At 24.1% G+C, this 20,847-nt stretch overlaps 1 protein-coding gene across 1 annotated transcript; it reads right to left on the minus strand.

Moving 5' to 3' along the window:
• Window positions 1-184: 184 nt before the first annotated feature.
• On the minus strand, window positions 185-20,036 carry LOC129963974 (phosphatidylinositol-3-phosphatase SAC1-like). The gene is made up of 19 exons (XM_056078612.1): window positions 19,795-20,036; window positions 18,527-18,621; window positions 18,362-18,439; window positions 15,708-15,835; window positions 14,812-14,961; window positions 14,081-14,140; window positions 13,813-13,846; window positions 12,283-12,470; window positions 12,107-12,190; window positions 11,950-12,018; window positions 10,700-10,779; window positions 10,517-10,615; window positions 10,281-10,419; window positions 6,979-7,048; window positions 6,828-6,900; window positions 6,458-6,551; window positions 2,352-2,453; window positions 1,632-1,692; window positions 185-847 (listed from the first exon to the last, which is right to left on the minus strand). The coding sequence occupies exons 1-19, from the start codon at window positions 19,815-19,817 to the stop codon at window positions 702-704; spliced, it is 1,773 nt and encodes a 590-aa protein (XP_055934587.1). The 5' UTR covers window positions 19,818-20,036; the 3' UTR covers window positions 185-701.
• Between the last annotated feature and the right edge of the window lie 811 nt (window positions 20,037-20,847).

Raw genomic sequence — 20,847 nt, forward strand, 5'->3', positions numbered from 1 at the left:
AAGAAAAACAAATCAGTATCTTTTTTTTTTTTTTTTTTTTTTGTTGTTGTTAAAACTATAATAAAGTATTCCTGTACTTCAAATTAAAATGTGATTTCATCAACTAAATATATTACAATGGTGAAAAAATCCACCAACAAAAATTTTAACAATATATAAAAATTCTAATAAATACACTGACAAATACAAATAACAAAGATTTAATAATGAATAGATTAGATCTTAAAGACATTAACATCAAGATGATCAAGTGAGGATACCATTCATTTTTAAAGCATGTGATACCATTAAAAAACAATAGGTTAGGACCCAGACAATAATTGAAATTCATTAATAATTGATCACAAAAATATATTGTCATAGAAAAATCAACAAAAAACTATCCTGCCATAAAAAAGAAACAGTTAAAAGTTATTTCAATAAGCGATTTTGGCTATTAAACTAAGCACTTATTAAATATTTTCTTCTCATTTACAGTTAAAATAGCAATAAAAAAACTTAGTTTTTAGCTGAAATAAATATGAACATAGATAATACTTTCAGATTTGATTAGTAAAGAATAGACAATTAAAGAAATTCATTTCACAATTAAAATCATTTAAATAGGTTGGTCAAACAAATCCATTTAAGGGTGATATGGAATGTCCATAAAATATACACATACACAACATCTATTACACAATATATATATTAGCATCGGTTCATTCATGTTTCAACCTAGTTTGTCGCACATCTTGGAGTCTGGGATAATCAACAAACTCTGGGCCGTTGTACATAATTATAATGAAACTGACAACAACCATTCCAAACCAAAACGTGATAAACAAGAGTGTTTCCAAGTTTAAAACTGAAAAAGAAAAACAGAAATGTCAGAAACACAAGGGAACAAAAACAACTATTTTAATACTTCACCTCTTTTATCATTACCAAAGGAAATGCTAAACACACACAAAAAGACAATTACTGAATTAAAAAGGAAAAATATTCATTTCAAATTATAATCCTATCTTACAAAAAATTCTTTTAACAATATATCCAAAAAGATCACCATGCTTTACTTTAAGACAAGTCTTCATCTACACACGTCCCAAAAATTCTATATTAGAATAATTTAAAATAGTGACCATATTTTGAAAAAATGGCACCGTTCCCTCTTATCCTAGATTTGAACAAAATGCTTTATTTCATGCATTATACAATTAAAATGGATGCTGACTATAATTATAAAAGTCAGGGATTATAATCTTCGGACCAGAAAATCAGAACAAATTTAGTAGAATTGTCCTACACATACACAAAAAATAGAAAATTAGTATCTATCAATCAATTGTTCTGGAAAACTGCAAATTCTGTTCTATTGTTTGACTGCGTGTATGAGTTATTACTAATTTACAAAATTCATTCGCACACTTTTATCATTTTAATGTTTTATACATCGCTTTATTCATTTTTGGATGTTACTTCCTTAAAATCTTAAATAATAGGAAATAATCTCTATCTCAAACATTATAGAGCAAAAAGATCCTTTTTATAGAAAAACAAAGTATTATAATTGAAACAATTCATCATGCAATTATTAAATGTAAAAATTTTAAAGAAATTAATAAGTAATAAAGAATATATATACTTACCAGTGGGTATTAAGAAAGACAAGAAGCACATCGAAATAGCCAACAGCATAATAATAGGAAGCTAGTGAAAATAATATATGAATATTATAACAAATCACAAATATATATTTAAAAAATCTAAAATAAAAGCACGGTATATGTAACTATGTTAAATAGGAGAAAAATGAATAAATAATGAAGCATGGAATTTTATTAATATACACATACAAAGAAATGGAATTCAAAATAGATTTTTCTATAAAACCTGTGGAGACAACATTTTAAATTAAAAATAAAATAAAAATAGGAGAGCTATTTCGAATCAAATTAAATTATTAAAGTATATATTTTTAATAAAAATAATTTTGGTGGTAACGGTGCAGAAAACAAAATACACGCTACATTTACAAAGGATAGCAAAAAAATCAATTCTCCCATCTTCTGTTTATAATGAAAAAATTTATTTTCATAATATATCAAATAAAATAAGCAGTAATTTTATACAAATTTTTAAGTGGATGAATGAAGTGGTTGGTAAAGTAAAACAATTAAATTAAATTAATCTTGAACTTCAGTATTTTTAAAAAATACTTTATTTCTATTTAAATCTTTTTAAATAAATAAAAAAAAAAAAAAAAAAAAGCTAAAAGACAGAAACATTATTAATTACAAAATACAATACATTTATTTGGAAATATTGAAAAGCATTCAAATAAGGTTAAACAGAAATTTAATACATACTGCTGAGAATTTCAACGCTTTATCTTCCTTCAATGGGCATGGCTTTGTAACTCCTTCATCCTCATCTACTTGGTAAATTCCAAGAAACAAGTCAATGGAATCCTAGAAAGGGAAATATGAACTTTTAATATACAGTAATTCTATTTGACTAAAATTACTTCAATTGACATTATAATCCACAAATTTCTATTTAATTTGTTGATGTCTTTTTTTTTTTTTCCACAAAAACGAATTTCATGGAAACCAGAATACACAATAAGAAACTGCTGCAAAAATTAAGCATTTTCTAACATCTTAGCAAAAAAATAAATAAATAAATAATTAAAAAAATGCATGTATGTTTATGAAAACCCCACATATTTTCTAAGTATAGGATGTTTGATTTATAATAATGCATAAATTTATAAAAAATTTAAAATACATATTTTTTAAAATTTCCATATTTATTTACGTATGTATTTTCTTAATGCCTTCTATTGTAAAAAAGGGGATGCCTTTTTGATTTAACAAAAAAATAAATAAAAATGATAATGCAGACTGCCAACTTTTATAAGATTAACAAAAAAAATTCGTAGCTTTTCTCAACTTTATAAAATGAATAAATTATCTGTCATTTGGATAAATACATCATTTCTAAAGATTTCAACATTAATGTAGAAACACAGCATGATAAAAAAATTTTATAAAAGGGCAAAATATATTTTCATTATGCTTATATCAAAAGAGAATAAAAATTAGAGAATGCATAAAAAAAATCAATATTTAATCTTGCTTTAAAAACATATGTATAAATTTTTAGTAAAATTAATGTTTTTTCTCATTCTATTAATATAGATTTTTTTTTTTTCTAAATCTCAATAAATATGGTTTGTGAATATTAATGGATTCAAGTCGCAACATTGTAAAAACAATCTTTGAAAAAAAATCGAACAAAAACACTTTCTGCATCTTAATTAAAATAATCTAATATGATTTGGCGAATTCTAAAAATGGTAATAACTTTGTTATGAGATTCAACTGAGTCCCATCGCTAACTGAAAATGCCAAAGTTATTTTTAAGGTGTAGAATTTTAATTGGTTATTTTCTTCTTTAGTAAGCCATAGTCCACAAATTATGTTAAATATTTATATATATATTTTTCCAAAAATGCTTTATGTTACACTATTAAAGTTGGCTACATATTGTAAATGTTTCATTTTTAAGTAATAAAACTGAGTAATAATTGTTTTTTAAGGCTTGTTACTATGATCAAACCCAATGGCATGAGGTAAAACTAATATATGGGGTACAATGTTGATAGATGTGAAAAGGGAAATGACTCAAAAATTTTATTACATGATGATCTACTGGAAAATAGAAAATTCTTATAAGATATATTTATATAAAAATTTGAACATCTGAATTACATTTTCAAAACATAAAAAAGTTTAATGTCCTATACTTATTCAATTTTGAGATTTCAATGGTGATCGAATTTGCATGACTATTGAGAATTAGTTCTGGCAATGTTTAACTTTTTTTTTTTTTTTTGATTTCAAAGCATTGTTCTGCATATTGGTGGAAAATGTGCTGTTCTTTTCTTTTCAATCTGCATGCTTTTCTGCAGCATGCACTTTTATATTTCAAAAAGTGTATAATCTTCCTTGTTTTATATCTTTAAAAAATGCTCTTTTCCAATTTCATTATATATTTTTTAATACAATATATTATATATATTTTTTATTTAAGATAAAGATTATTTTTAATGGATCAATTTTACTTCAATTTATTTCACTTCATGTGTTTGGATTATATAGTGCGCTTTATTCAAATTTTCATGCAGTTTAAAAATTTTTTCCCTTTTTTATTTTCAAAAACCCAGTATTTAGAATTTATTTAAAAATTCCTGCATACAATTGACTAAAGAAATTTTTTGCCAAGATTATTATTTTTCTGTTTTTAATGAAAAGAATATTTTAGAGATTATTTTTCAATCTTTTAACTGTTTTTTAAATAACTGTTACAACTTTCAATTTAATTTTTCATATTTTATTTTAATTTAAATTTTTTTATTTCATTTCAAATTTCATAATATGACAAAGTATTGATAGAATACTTCGAAATAAAGGATAATTAGCTAGGAGTTTAATATTCAAAAGTACAGCCTTGTACTTGAGTGTTGGTTATTTTTTTCATTGAGTTTTTATTCATAATGATATATAATAGCATATTTTTCTTTTATTCGACCATGATCATTCCCTTTATAAAATTTTTAATATATTACAACATTCATCTGTAAATAAATTTATCCTCCATAATATTTGTTATTAACGTCTTACTCATTACGGAATTTTTATTTTTTAAGTTTAAGTTTTGAAATAGTAAATTGAATGATTAATTTTAGTAACATTTATATAACATATCTAATGTTAAGTTTTATATAACATATCTACTGTTAAAATTCTAGTGCATGTTTAAATTAAATCTGCCAATAATACTGTTAAAATAAGAATAAAAATTTATGCAATTCATGTACAAAATTAATTTTTCAAGATATGATTTTGAATTCATGATTCATTAAAACTACTTAATTTTACTCATTAAAGGCCTTATTATGTCGAACTTTTATATATATTTTTATAAAAAATAAAAGAAATAAGTTAAAAAAAAAGCCATAAAAGGGGTAAAATTAAAAAAATTATAGTGAAAAAATGCAATATTATAAATTGTAACATGCAGACACTGGTTTGGCACTGACACATTTTATTAAAGGGATTTTAGCACAATTATTTTCTAACTATTTTTATTGAAAGGAAAACTAATATTTTTATTACATAAATTGCACACACAATTTATTAAAGGGACACATTTTATTAAAGGGATTTTAGCACAATTATTTTCTAACTATTTTTATCGAAAGGAAAACTAATATTTTTATTACATAAATTGAAACTTCCTTTTATTTGGAGTAATTTTGATCAATCAATATGTTGTGAGATGCTATTTATAACTTATAATAGCTATAAATAAATAATGAAATAATGTTATAAAAAATATTGTTGCATTGGTGTAAGAGTGTTGGACGAAATATCACGATGATGAAGTTCAGTCATCACCTAGCTTTAGAGGGACTACACTTCTTTGAGTCTATAGTAGCATAATGGAAAAATGACATTGTATAAGATTTAAACAATGTGAAAAAAGTATTTAAGTTTTTGAATTGGAATTTTGTCCATTAAATATCTTAAAAATATACAAATGTGTGTAAAAATATATAAAATAAAATTTATATTGTTTAAACTTTTCTATAAGTATTGTTTAAAAAATTAATTTTTGAATAATTAAGATAAAAAAAGCCAGGAAAATTTATTCCTACTTATCAAAATTCTATAGGTTCTTCGAAATAAAAGTTTTTGTCGGTAAGAACTTATTTAGGTATTAAAAAATATATTCAAAACAGGCTAAATGGTAAATTCTTAAATAAAATTAAACAATTTAATAATAGCAATTAAAAATAACAATTTTTAAAAAAATTGTGTGAAAATACATTTAATTGCTACTCCAAAACTGACATTTCAATTTTCAAGAAATTATTACCCTGAATATATGAAAAAGTACCTTGATTTATCATATTTTCTTTGCCATTTTATTTCTTAATAAATGCTTCTAACAATTTTTAAAATATCAAACTATGAAAATATATAGATTTTTTTTTTTGACCAAATAGCATATGTTGAATATAAAAATGTAATTTCTCAAAATCATTCTTAAAAAAAAAAAAAATGAAAACTGATATAATATATTAACACCATAAATTTTATATGATCTTAAGTACATACAATATATTCATTTCTCACTTCTTTAAGCAAAAATGTATTTGGATTTATAAAAACTATATTGGACTGTAAGGTTATAAGACATTTTCTCAGCATTTGTGATTTTACACATCCTCTGTTTCAGAGATATTTATGGATGCCATCAAACCAATAACATTTCATTGTCAATAATTTTAAAAATAAGAAATCATTAATATTCTCCAAAAACACCTTTCAAATTAATTTTCTGTAAAAAATTAAGATACGTCAGTTAATACAAAATAGCAAACAAAGATTATATATGCAATTACTTGACGGAAGCCATCAGAAAAGTTATTCTTGAAATATCGAATCATGGAATTCACACCATCCTTCAATAAACCTTGTTTGCTCCTTTTGCCAGTCCTAAAAGGATAATTTTTTTAACTGTTACACAGAAGATAAAGATCATCATTTCAAACTGCGAGAATATCTTTCACGTATTTTAAATTATGATTTAATTCTTATGCTTGCTCTAATTTATGCTTCCAGTAATTTTTATTATTAATAATATAATATATTCAAATACATACATGAAAAGATAATTTGAAACATATCTTACTTTTTAAAAACAGAAAAGGAAGTAGAATTGAAAATGATAGAATTTAATTTATTAAATAAAAACAGGCATAAGAAGATTACCTGGTAAAATCGGTCTTCAAAGCACCAGTTCCAGCATATTCAATGCTAAGAATATCTGCATGATCGGCCCAAGCTATATAAGAAAACCCATGTTACATTGAGCTGCAAATGATCCTTCATTATTTAAATAACAAATAATTATATTACTCACTATTCTTATAAACATATTCAAAGACAGGTTGGTTTTCAACATTTTGGCCTTTATTCAAAATTCCAAGTCGCTAGATGGGGAAAAGTAATAATCTTAATGTAAAAATGCAATACTATTACAATAATATACTACAATAAATACAATTCTATATAGACAGAAAAAGCATATTACTGGCAATGTAAATGAATCAAAAGTACAGAGAATATCAGTATATCTTCTCCCCCTATTAGCAAACTATCTATAAAGTATAGTGGGGTAAAAAGAACATAAAATTGGCTAATGAAATTATGAAAAACATTTACAATTTTTTTCAAAGATATTTATCATTACACTATCTGAGTGTTGCTACAATTTTTTATTTGTTTTATTTTTAAGCAATAAAACTAAGAAATCACTACTTTCTAAGGCTTGCTGTTTTGTAATTTTATTCCATGGCATTTGGTAAAATGAATATGGATGGAAAAAGTGGAATGACCATAAAAATTCTATTATATGACTACGATGATGTATAAAATAGGCAATACATCCTTTATTAAATATACTCACATGAAAATTTCTATATCAAAAAATAAAAGTATAGTGTCCTATTTATTATTGAGTCATGTAGTATTTGGATCTATTTACTTTCAATTCCATCTTCATTTTCTGGAAAAGTATATTTTTCTAAAAGAAGAAATTTAGCAAGATATTTTACTGTAAGTAAGTCAATTTCGGTTTACAAAATTTGATCAACAAAAGGTTTCATTAACTTTTTGCTGTGGTACTTCGCCAGTACTCAACAATTAACAAATATTTTGTCTGAAGAAGGAGCTATTTTACTTAAGTTCACAACCTGAAACTGTGAATGCTCTTCATGAAGAACCGGTCTTCTGTTTAAAGGGGCCTGGGTGCAAAAAAAACTATTTTGGGCCTTAATTTTTTTTTTTTTTTTTGTAAAAAAAAAAAAAAAACATGAACATATAACACTATTGCATGTTTATTTAATGCATGTTTTTATTTTCATTATCAATTACTTCAGAAAAATTACAATTTCTTTTCGATGCTTAGTACAGCAAATGCATTTAAGAGTTCAGCACACATGCTTGATCGAAGACAATTTTTTATAAATTTTAATCTGCTGAAAGAGCACTCAGCATTTGCTAAGATAACAGGCAACATGAAATTTTTTTAACACAATTGAGACATTTAGAAATAACATTACAATTATTATTTAGTGACTATTGAAGGATCTTGTGTGTTATTTACATCCCTTTCTACGAATATGAATTTCATTTAATTATACAGCGAATTTCACAGCTTCTACATTTTCAAGGCAAGATAAAGTATTTGTACGGAACTTTCTTCATCAATTGAAACTTGAATTCTAACTTCTTAAATCAAAGCAATTTCAATGCCAGAATTACTTTATAGCCAAGAAAACAAATCTACTTATGACTTCTTGAAATTTAACTTTTCTGCAAATTTTCTTTTTTGACACCTAAAACGGTAGGTATTTCCTTGGCATGAATATACTTAGATTTAACAATATTAAACATTTTATAGTATGAATTATCAGAATACTATATGCAATCTAACATCATAGGTGAGGTAAATGACCCTAAATTTATTTACTTTATGTTTATAATATGTTACACTCTTGCACTATACTGTAATACAAACTGTAAACTTAGAACATTTCCAAACTCGTCGACTGCTGCAGTTAAATGTCTTCCTCTCTTCTTTTCAACCGGTTATAGTTTAAAACATCATTTTAGTTCTTGATAAAATTGAGAACCACTCAATCCCGGGGCTCTGGAGGAATACCATCCACCGCAACCCCCAGATGGCCAGCCATGAAGATAAGCTGTAACTATATTTGCAATCAGAGCCTCATTTGTTGTTATTTGAGCTTTCTTTTTCTTTCAAATTTTTCATGCATTTTTATTTTATTATTTTATTTATTTATTTCATATATTTTTATTTTATTTATGCATTATTATTTTATTTTTATTTATCATTTTTTTTATTATTCATATTAAATTATTCATACATTTTATTTTAATTATTCATGCATTATATTATACACTTTTACTCAATAATGGAAATGGTAAAGTTGAAATATCATCTAATTTTAGTACTTTCAACAGAGATCCAACTTTCCAAAAAACAAAAATGGCACTATCTTATTTTGAAATTGGGGGTACTTTCATCAAATTCTTTGAAGCTGATGGAGGTGAGCTGTGTGACTTTTGTACAACTATTTAGGTCTCTACATCAGCTGTATTGACTGGGAAAAGTTCACACCTTTAAAAATCTTTCACAGTATTTTGCAAAGAAAATTTCTCCGCCAGCTACTTTAAAACATCGGGAAAAAATTAGCTTTACATACAACAGCTTTAGAAATATTCGGTGCTCTCAAACCACTTTTTTCAAATTTCTTCCTACCAAAAGTGTAAATTGTAACATATTAAAATTATGTCTAATTGATGAAAATAAATTATATGAACATAAAGAAGAATAACAGTACAAAATATGCACACTATTAGGGAATTGCCTTTTTGACACTGAGCATAACAATTAGGAAAAGAATTTTGATTTTTGAACCGTGTAAAAGTTCTATATATACATATTTAAAATTTTCCTATTTTCAAGTGACTAAGATAATACGATAGCTAGATTTACTTATTACAAACTAAAATTTTATTTTCATCAGAATATATGTATATGTCACCTGTTTATCAAAAAATGTCACCAAATGTTACAATGTCACCAAACAAATTTAATCAAGGAATATTACTAATTATGTGAAAGACCCCTCCTCCCAAAAAATATCAGCATAAAATTCTAACCATTATCAAGATATACTTAAGTAATTAAGTCTAACTTATTTAAATTTTACCCCACTTTACTTAAACCTCTCAAAAATAAAGTGAATATAATTTCCTTAGGTATAGAATTATATTCATTAGGAATAAAAGATGGAAATGTACCAGAAAAATTTCAATAACATTAAATGATCAAAAATGGCAAAATAAACTTTAAGGTTCCATAGGCAGAGTCAATCAAAGAATGATAAGTAGATTAATTCATACCAAAACAATGTCACCAAACAAATTTAATCAAGGAATATTACTAATTATGTGAAAGACCCCTCCTCCCAAAAAATATCAGCATCCCAATAAAATAATAAATTTGATAATTATTGTTTTATGTAGACAGTACATTTTATTCCTTTTTACCCTACTGTTCAACAGAAACCAACAGTTTTTCTTAAAGGAGTATTTAAATTATGTGTGTATATTTAAACAGCATAAAACATTTACCGTCAACTGTAGCTGCAAAGATTCTCTAGCCAGTAAACTTTGAACCACATTTGTACGATCCAGACAATCAATGCAATTGGTTCGAAAGACGCCTTCTTGCACACAAGGTACAGATCCATCTCGTAACATCATAAAATAGCTGCAAATAAATAAATAAAAAAACGCAATCAGTAAGGAAATACCAATGCAAAAATAAATTTTGTAAAGAATTAAATGACGAACAAAAAATTACAAACCCCATATCAATCAAATCTTGATGTACACGATTAATTAAAATAGACAATTTGTCCCATCTCATATGGCGGCATTCATGATGAAAATCAAATGATTCATACCTAAAAAAGGTATTCATAGTTTACTAATAAAACCAATAAACCATGAGAAATTATAATGAAGGGACATACAGCAATTTTACTTACTTGATATTTGAATTTCCAGAAGCACCAACTATATGAGCTAATGCTTTTTCTAATGTGTCTTCAGCACCTTTATGATCGATCTAAAATGAAATAGGAATATATATATATATTAAACTAATTGCAAAGTTTATAGATGTGAATATAGCCCTACTGATACTAAGTCTTGTCGTTTTATATTGTTCTTTTCTGTCAAAACTTCTCAAACAATGAGTAACAAATATGAATAGTGTTGTACAAAAATAGTAACATCAAGAGAAGTTTTTAAAAGAGATTTTTTTTTTCAAAGATTTCAGACACTTTATTCAGTTATCTATTTAATTTATTATTTTAAAGCAAAACTTTTAGAACAATAACTCTATATAGACTTGAAAACTTAATAAAAATGAAATTTAATAGCTATTTTATGTTACTTAATTATTTCGCATTGTTTAATCCTTTTCATATTTATTTTTTATAAGTTCAAAAACTTAAATTATCAAAAAGAAGTTGGAAATACACAGATTGCCACTGGAGATAAAAGAAATCCTGAAAAGTTCATAAATATTGTTGTGTATCTGTACACTGAAGTGTAAACAAAATAATGCAGTCTGAATTCACCCCCTCTAAGAATGATGTTTATCTGATACTTTAGACAGTTAATTTTAAACCTTTGCATCTGGTATCAATACAATGGCAATTTTTTAAAAGCATTTATACCATTAGATAAATTTTGGGTATAGGTTAAAACCAGGAAAGATGTAAACACATTTTTACTGAATAAAATGTGTTTTTATCTTTACAAATACATTATATAAATTTAATTTTTGCTTTCAGTTGCCTATTGCTAGAATTCTTTTATGTGCTTATAAATAACAAAGTTAGAGGAGCAGTCATGAGGATATATTCATATGTTTTAAGAGAGACTTTCAGAATATTAAGGAATTTATTTATCAAGACATAAAGGATTCAATATTCTACATAAAATTAAATAAATAATCAATTTTATTATAAAGAATTAAACGTATAATGAAAAAATTGAATAGAAATTCAGTGTAAGTAACAGTTAAAAAATTCTTAAGATTGAATAATTCAAAAACATTGAAAAAATAATATTTTTAAATCCAGATTTCAAAAATCTCAAGCATTACTATTACATAAAAGATGAAAATAAGCAAGTATTTTCTGTATTACTACTATTATTTTTAATTCTCAATCATAGGAAAAAAAATTTTTTGTACATTTAATAGCACAAAACAATGGATAATACTCACAAGATTCACAATAATTTGTGGTCCATATGTGTAAATCTGATTATCAAAGTGCTTCTGGAAACCCTCCAACTACAGAAATCAATTTGTAAACATAAGACACTTTATAAGTCAATATGAATGTCTTTATAATTATAAAAACTAACAAAAAGTATCTTACATGATTAAGATTTTCCAAAGTAGGTTTTGGTTTATATTTCAAATTTGGAAACTGGTTCCAAAACAGAGGAATAGATCCCCGAGTCTAAAAATTTCGAAGTTACATTAGTCATATAAATCCATCAGGTATAGTAAAATGTAAAGTACAGTAAAAACATAGTTTCATGCTTAACATACTTGGACAAATGAGCTCTTGGAGCCATCGCATTCCACTATTTGTTCTGTTTCAACAAAGTTTGCAGCTTGACCATCAGCATCTAAACCACGCATAAAAAAGCGTGTGCCAGCACGCAAAACACTCCTTCGAGATATAAGAATCCAAGCAAATGACTTTTGATTTATGGTACACTGCTTAATAGCAATGACTTTTTCTCATTTAAGGATTAAAACTTTCTAAATATAATATGCATATAGGAATACGACAAAAAATTTAATTTGAAATGGGATATTAAAAACAAAAATTATTCTAAAACATGTTAAATGTTTTATTTATATTTTTTGTAATGATGAATTAACTTTTAGGCGTAATATCTCTATTTTTATTTATTAAAAAGTTAGATAAGATTTCATAAATAATTTAAAAATATTTCATTACATAAAAAGATAAAATGAAGAGCAAATAAAACATAATATTCTTTAGCAATATGAAGCTCTTGTAAGTAATTAAAGAACTTTCAAAAATATCTAACATTTAAAGCTATAAAATTCATTTTATGGAGGATGGAAAGCGTTTAGACATTTTTTTTTTTTTTCCCTAATTAAAACTTTCATAAGCCAAGCCAATAACCCATACCAAATAAACAAAATATATAACAAAGAAAAAAAAAAGTAAAATAAATACAATTTTAAGAACATGGTAAAATATATTTCTTAGAATGCTAATGGGAAAAAAATTGTTCAAAAATAATAAATTTTTAATTAAGATTAGAGCATCTAACTTCTAAATGAAAATTTTCCTCTCTAAAAAGGAAATCAAATATGATACTCTGAAAACAAGGAAATATTCTGAAAATTAGAAGTTAAGTTCACTTCAAGGTCTTTAAATGGATTTTTTGACAGATTTCTTACCAAGATAAAATCAAGGTTACCTACTTCAAGAACTCACAATAGACAATATTAAGTATGGTTCTTTTCCATAAAGAAAGAGTAAGAGAGAGATAGAGAGAAATGAGTTAAGATAAAATATTGGAAGAATCCATTTTGTTAAGAAAAAAAAAATTGATGTACAAATAAGCAATACATATTTTTATTTAAATTGTTAATATATGGTAAATGTTTTAAGGTCTACATGAAATAGCAAAGTTTTGTTTAACAGTACCATCATTAATTACTGTAATTCAATCGTATGATAATTTATAATATATTTTTTATTCATATATTCTTTGGATATAATTGCAGCAGAAGAGTCTCATTCAATAAGCTACTTAGTAAATATTCATATAAAAGTAACTAAATACTTTCCATAATCTGACAAAAAAAAAAAAAAAAGCACTACTAAATAGATTCTTTAGCTAAATAAAACTAATATAACAACTGATGTATAACATTTCATATAAAAAAAATTGCTATGAAAATCCAAATGTGTTAAAAAAAAAAGAATTGTTCAATTTGCATATTTAATAATTAAAACATTTAAAAAATACTGCAAATGCTTTAGTTTTTAAAATCATCATATACTAAAATAAATATTTTAGTAAGAAAGGATACATCCATGTATAACAGGAAGCCAATAATTTTGAAGCTGAAAATAATAAAATAAATATTTCATACAAATTTATTAGTTTTTTTTTATTCAATAAATAAGATCATTCATTTTTATAAAGACAATATTAAAGACAAATTAAAGACAATATTAAAGACAGATTATTAAAGACATTATTAGAGATTATTAAAGACAATATTAAAGTTTGCAATTGCATATGGTACCATTTAAATTATTTTGCATTGAAAAACCAGATTTAAATTAAAGAAATACCTCTTGCTGAGCCAGAAAATCCCTCATAATGTGAGAATTCCATATGAATCTTTGGTCAGCCTACAAGGAAATAAAAATTAAATTATTTTCAAAATTTCATTTCACAGTTAAATGCTGAAAAAAAAGTAAAAATATTATGTTACAGAGAAACATTGGAAAATAATTTAATATTTTAAAAGCAAATGCTTTGTTATTTAAGATTCTTTTTTAAAAAGAAGGGAACAATAAAAGTAAATTAAAAAATAATGACTAGCTTAAACTTTTCACTTAAATCACACATTACTTGTCATATTTACTAAAAATGTCTCTAGGTAAAATTTACAACTTAATGCCTTTAAGATTTTAAAATTGAGGGAAAATAAACCTTTTTTCTTACTTTGGCTTTTATTGGAAGACAGTTATCAAAAACATATGTCTTATTTAAAAAACAATTTGCTTCAATTCTGAAATTTACACATACTTCATGGTAAAACTAGTCTAATACTTAAATCATATAAAATTTTCTTTAAAAAAAGTAAAAAATTAAACATCAAATATGCAGTTTCTTATTTTATAGGATATTAGTTTCCAATCTCTTAATGCAAAACACAGAATAATTAATTTGAAAATGTTCTGGTAGGTAATTAATAAAAATTACAGAATTATTTATAACAGCCCTAGAAAAAAAAACTAAACTAAAAATTAATAAAACAATTATAATATTTCAATTTAAATAAAACCTCTGTACTTACACGCTGAAATATTGGCATTTGCACAAAGTCAGGACTCGTATTGTGAAGTCGCTGTAAAGTGTGACTAAGATCATAAGTGTAAGAAAAGTAAAAATATGGAGTGGTTAGCACAGCATCTACCATCGACAAATACTGCTTATTATACTGTACCTACAAATGAAAAAAGATTTAAAAAAAAAAAAAACCTTACAACTGAGAAATAACTCTAAATTTAAAAACAAAAGATACTACGACAATTTAAATTTTTGATAGAATTTATTAGTTACTAGTGTTTTTCTATGAAATCAATAAAATTTGGAATGTATCAAATATATTTGATAAGTCATTTCTTTTAAAATCAAAATACATGAAAATTATACATAAAATAGATAAAAAGTAATAATATCCAAATAATCCAACAAAAATTCTATAGAGATAAAATTACTTAACAAAATAATTGCAATATGACAGTTATGCCTTAAGCTTTTTATTGATTACATGAGAACTAAGAGAAAAAGAAAGAAAAAAAAAACTGCCTAATAAATATTTAATTGCAATCAAGATCTTAGAGATATACCAACGATATCTTACAAAAGTAAAAACATTAAAAATTTATATTGGGAAAAAAAAAAAAAAAAAAAGAGAAAGAAAGAAAAGAAAAATACTTAATTTTTTTTAATACTTACATTATTGGAATGACCATTTATATTACATGATATAACTTACAAATTTCATCTCAAATGATGTTGCAATTCTAATGATTGTTCGCAAGTATTAAAAACAACAGTGTGAACTATATTTAATTGTAAAAAAGTACAAATATGTATTTAAATCTATATAATTTTGATACATTTTTCAAATAATTTTAACCATAATTTTTTATGAATTGAGTAAAAGTTATAATTATTCAATCTTACTTGATCTTCATTTAAATGCAACATTGTCCGGGCATATGGTATAACATCTGTTTCTTCAATTCTCCAAATTGATTGTCCATTTATCGATCCGACACTGGATTTTTTAGTTATAACAATCAAGTAAGGACCTTAAAAAAAAAAAGAGTAAAAATACATATTAGTCCAAAGGAAGAAGTTTAGCAAACTAAATACAAATATACTACTTAAATCTTAATTTTTAAAAATGCTTCAAAGATTAATTACTCAATTTTTATTATAGAATAGACCAAGCAATTCAGTTAAATAAGTTCTACTACTACATATCAATATTTCAAATCTATGCACTTAAACGATTACTTTAATAATGTTGTGAAAAAAAAATTGATAAAAACCGTAAAAATTTACATAATCTTTGAAGAAGACAATATTTCTTTAAAAAATATATGATAGCATGTACATAGCTTACAATTAAAAATGTCTCCATTTTAATTCCAATTATTTATTTATTTTGCAAGTTGAAAGGTATTATGGAAAGGAAAGAATTAAATAAAATAGAATAAAAATCTTTCATTCCTTCATTCAGGAATTCACTTAATTTCCTAATTGGATAGCATGTCTTATTTAGGACATTTATTGTCATTTCAATACTTATAATATCATCAAGGGAGCTTGAGATATTACAGCATTTCTAAGTGGTTTTGCATTTTATGTTACTAAGCACTTTGACTCAATTACAGATTTAAATACTAAAAATTCACAATTCAATGTATATGTCATATACATCATTCTAAGAGGAAAGGTTTAGAAGAATTTATGCAGCATGATAAAAGTTTTATAGATAATTTTTTTTTACAAATGTGTTTATTATTCACTATTAAATGTAATAATAGTCAAACATCTAAACTAAACTACTTACACTTACATACAGTACTTTTATTTATTAACATTTATAAATTTAAACCAGTTTAAGAAAATAATGATACAAAAGATTTACTTAAACTAAAAAATTAAACATTATGATATAGTATAATTACAAAATATGATGGAGTTATAATGCAAAGCTTATTTCCAATTCAATAAGAATCAATATAATGTGAAGGAATTTCAATACCAGGAAAAAAATATATATAAAAAAACTATATTGTTATAGTAAAACTATGATTTTTCAAAATTTGCTTTAAATTTAATTTATTAGTTTTTGATGAGATTCTCTAAAAAGTTTTTTAAAAAAAACATTTTAGCATTAAAGCAACTTTTTTCAAAAGGAAAAAATGCTTTATGAATATTACAAATAATAATTCATTTATTTATTTTCAAAATATTATCTTCTACTTATATTTTTTCTCATACAGGTATTGGTTTCACAAATATTATTTATGAAATTGTAAATTTTCAAATAAATCTAAATGTAACATGTGTGGCTGAAAAATTATTTTCCATACTTTTTTATCCTATGGTATAAAATTATATAAGTTTATATCAAACTTTTTAATATAATAATTTAAATTTTGAGCATAAAATAATTGTGCAAGAGTTCTTTAATTATTAACTTAAAGAGTTTCAAATGTAACTTATAATATTTCACAAATACAGTAAAATCTAAATTTTTTTCTTCTGAAGCGATCAAGCAGGGTTTTCCACTTTGTATTTAAACATGGAAACAGAAACTTGATAATATCCCCCCCTCACAAGTTATGTGGCAATCTCTTAAACATTAACCCCATATTAAATGCTTCATTTTTTAGTTTCTGTGCACAAATCATCTATTTTTTTTAATTATGTTTTTTCCATTAGTGCAATAAGACATAAAAGAATCAACAAATATTTTTTTTCAAATTTTTTTGAATTTTCAATATATATATTTATAAAGAAAAATAGCTGGTAAAAGATTACCCCAATTTAACTTCTCAGAATATTTGTTAAAAATGAACACAATGAATAATTTCAAAATAATTTTGAATTTTAATTATCATACATTGAATATTTGTTTGTATAGAGAAAATGTGGGGAAAAAATAAATATGAAATTTACACAAAAATTTTAGTCTAAATTAGAAACAGATGGAGTCTTAGAAGAATGAAATTAAAAACTCTAATTCATGAATTCATAAATTTTAATTCATGAACAGACTGAAACATTAACCTAACACATTTAACAGGAATGAAAAATAGCCCCACACACCAAGTCAAAAGAAGTATGACATAAAATTCATGAATTCTCATACTAAGCCATTGTGAAAATCATCTGCATAGCTACAAAATGCACTGTGAATTTATTTGAAATAAATACAAACAGTTTTCTATAAAGGAGTTAGTAAAGGAGTCTGACATGAATCAGGATTTTTGAATTAACTTAGAATAACTAAGAAAGTAGTTAACTAACAAATTTTTATGAAACTATTCATCCAAATAAATATAATTTTACAAAATTATAAAGAATTCAAATGCAAATTTAAATTTAAAAAAGTAATTGCAGTAGCATGAGTATTAAAAGGAAAATTTAATTAATCACATATATCAACATACATCACATAATAATAATATATCACATAAAATAAAATATAAATAATATATTTTATATCACATAAAATATATCAAACAAAATTATTCTTAATACATGCATATTTAACTAAATTGTTAAACAAGACAAATAGATTTTATTATTTTAAATATTACCTCCTATAAGATCCAGAGTTCCCATTATACCACATATTGACTGGCTGGTAGCACTTGGAGGAATCTGACCTTGATTATCTACAAATTTATAACAAGATTTAAAAAAAAAAAAAGGCAAGCTCTATAAAAATTTTTTTAATTCATATTAAATTGTTAATAACTTACGTTGTAGACTGATTTCTCTAGATGTTCGATCAATTATCAATAATTCATCAAAATTGCCCACAGGTTCTATGAGAAATTTCTCAGGGGTAATATACCTGTAAATTAATGTAATTTTATATTATCTATTTAAAATAAGGTTAATAACAATACTATTAAAACATTATGAAAATGTTTATTTCTAACAAAAATTGAATAATTTATTAAGACCTTGAATATATATATATATTTTTAAAAAGGCACATTAAATTTCAATATAAATCTTATAACAATATGAAAAAAGAATTAAGCTAATTGAACCCTCTCTTTTTAAAAATATCTTTATTTTTACTTATTATAAATAACTAATTAATTATAAATTTTGCTATTCATAAAAATAATATCTAAATTATTAGGTAACCATTTTTTAATTCTAAATATAATTTGCAAAATTGTAATAGTCAAATTGCAATGAACAAAAACGATTATATGCTATTAACACCAAGTATGAATCTGCTGAAAAACTTCTTTAGTTTTTTTTTTATATCCAAGTTCAGAATCATATCAGAACAATATGATTAACATATCATTATATATTTAACAACATTTTTTTTCTCTTCATATTAATACTAATTATTGACAAACTATTTTCCATCTAAAATTACTAAAGATGGAATGTAGTATTATTTAAACTTTCCAATTACACACAGTTTATTACAAGATTTCTACTTGTGTAGCAAAAAGAACCTAAATTGTAAAATAAAATTAACTGACAACTTTTTTTGTTAAATTTAAAAGTTTAAGAAATCACTTTTATTTAAAGAAATATATTTTGAAACAATTTATAACACACAGCTAACAATAAAAAAAAAAAAAAAAAAACTTTATATAAAAGCATTTCCTTAACAATTTGTAAATTACATTACAATAATATATCACATAATTAGTAAATACATATGAATTAATGTTATTTAAAATTTTACATAATATTAATTTCAAATAAATTAGATCATAAATACAGCAAAGTATCGAATGTTTTACACCTTTTCCATGGTATAATAGTTGTCTATTCTCAGACATAAGATTATTTAGCATGAATTGCCTACATTTTAATTTTGATATATTTGACTTGCCAACCTTCAACCATGTTGCTTGATTTGGAAATACGGCTTTTATTTAAAATAACGAGATAAAAAAATTAAAATGATGAAAGCTTTTCAACAAGGAAGCAAAAAAATAATTCTCGTAAAATGAATTTTAAAACATATATTTTTTAAAAAGTATATACTTACAGAATTAAATTTTCATGAACCATGTTTGATTTTAGCGATTACAAAGTCATATGCAATTATAATATTTCTCAGAAAATATTTGAATTATCAGTAATACAACATTTCAAAAATCTCTCATCAGAAATTTAACTACTATTTACTCTGCGTACTAAATTTTCCTTCAACAGAAACTATCTACCGGTCCAGTTGCTATTGTACGAGTTGTGATGTGGTGAGGGACTCCCCTGCAGTCTGGCAACTCGCAGAAAGACGCTTTTTACACTTATGAAAAAAAAAAAAAAAAAAAAAGAGAGAAAAAAAAAAGCTTGTTTAGTTATAATTTCTTTTAACAAATTAAAATTATTTTTAAAAATTATTTATAGCATTAATTAAAACGAATAAGAAATTAATTATTTGTTTAGCTGCAATTTTAAGATAATTGCTTCTAATGAAGCTCAAATAACTGAAGATACAAATTAAAAAAAAAAAAAAAGGAAGAAAAATCAATAAGTTTCTAAAAATTCTGGTATTTTCTCTCTTAAATTATCCAACTTTATTTTATGATAAAGAGATTCCATCGGCTTGCGTTTGGCTGATGGTTTGAAGATATAACGATAATCTTTCTACTAAATTTCAAACTTTTGAACTAGTTGTTAAAATTTCTTTCAAAGACAGTTTTTTTTTTTTTTAAATCTAATTTCTCCCGTTTTCTCAAGAGGCAAAAAAAGCTTTTTTTAAATTTTGCTCCTCAATCTTTCATCCAAATTTTAGAATAAAATACTTCACCATTATGATGAGTGTTTTGCCAAATATAAATGGATCATGAATCTCAATTAGATTTTATATCTACAACAAATTGATATGCTTTCAAAAAATGGCAATGCCATTGATGTTTCAGTATTGAACTTTACTTTCATTTAAAAGGTTACTACAGAAAATTTGCCAAGGACTTCCCCCAAAGTTTTCAACTATAATTGCACCGATATTGAAAAATATTAAAAATATGCAATAAACAGAGTAATTTTCTAATCATACATAAAAGAATAAAGGAAAAGCAAAGAAGAAAACGTAAGA

This window comes from Argiope bruennichi, chromosome 3 (genome assembly GCF_947563725.1).
Source record: "Argiope bruennichi chromosome 3, qqArgBrue1.1, whole genome shotgun sequence".
NCBI classification, from domain to species: Eukaryota; Metazoa; Arthropoda; class Arachnida; order Araneae; family Araneidae; genus Argiope; species Argiope bruennichi.

Coding starts and splice junctions, on each gene's coding strand:
- LOC129963974 (XM_056078612.1), bottom strand. CDS start 19,817: ATGGTTCATGAAAATTTAATTCT. Junction 10,780..11,949: donor CACAAATTATTGTGAATCTT/GTGAGTATTATC, acceptor ATTTCATTTTAG/ATCGATCATAAAGGTGCTGA. Junction 1,693..2,351: donor AAGCGTTGAAATTCTCAGCA/GTATGTATTAAA, acceptor TATTTTCACTAG/CTTCCTATTATTATGCTGTT.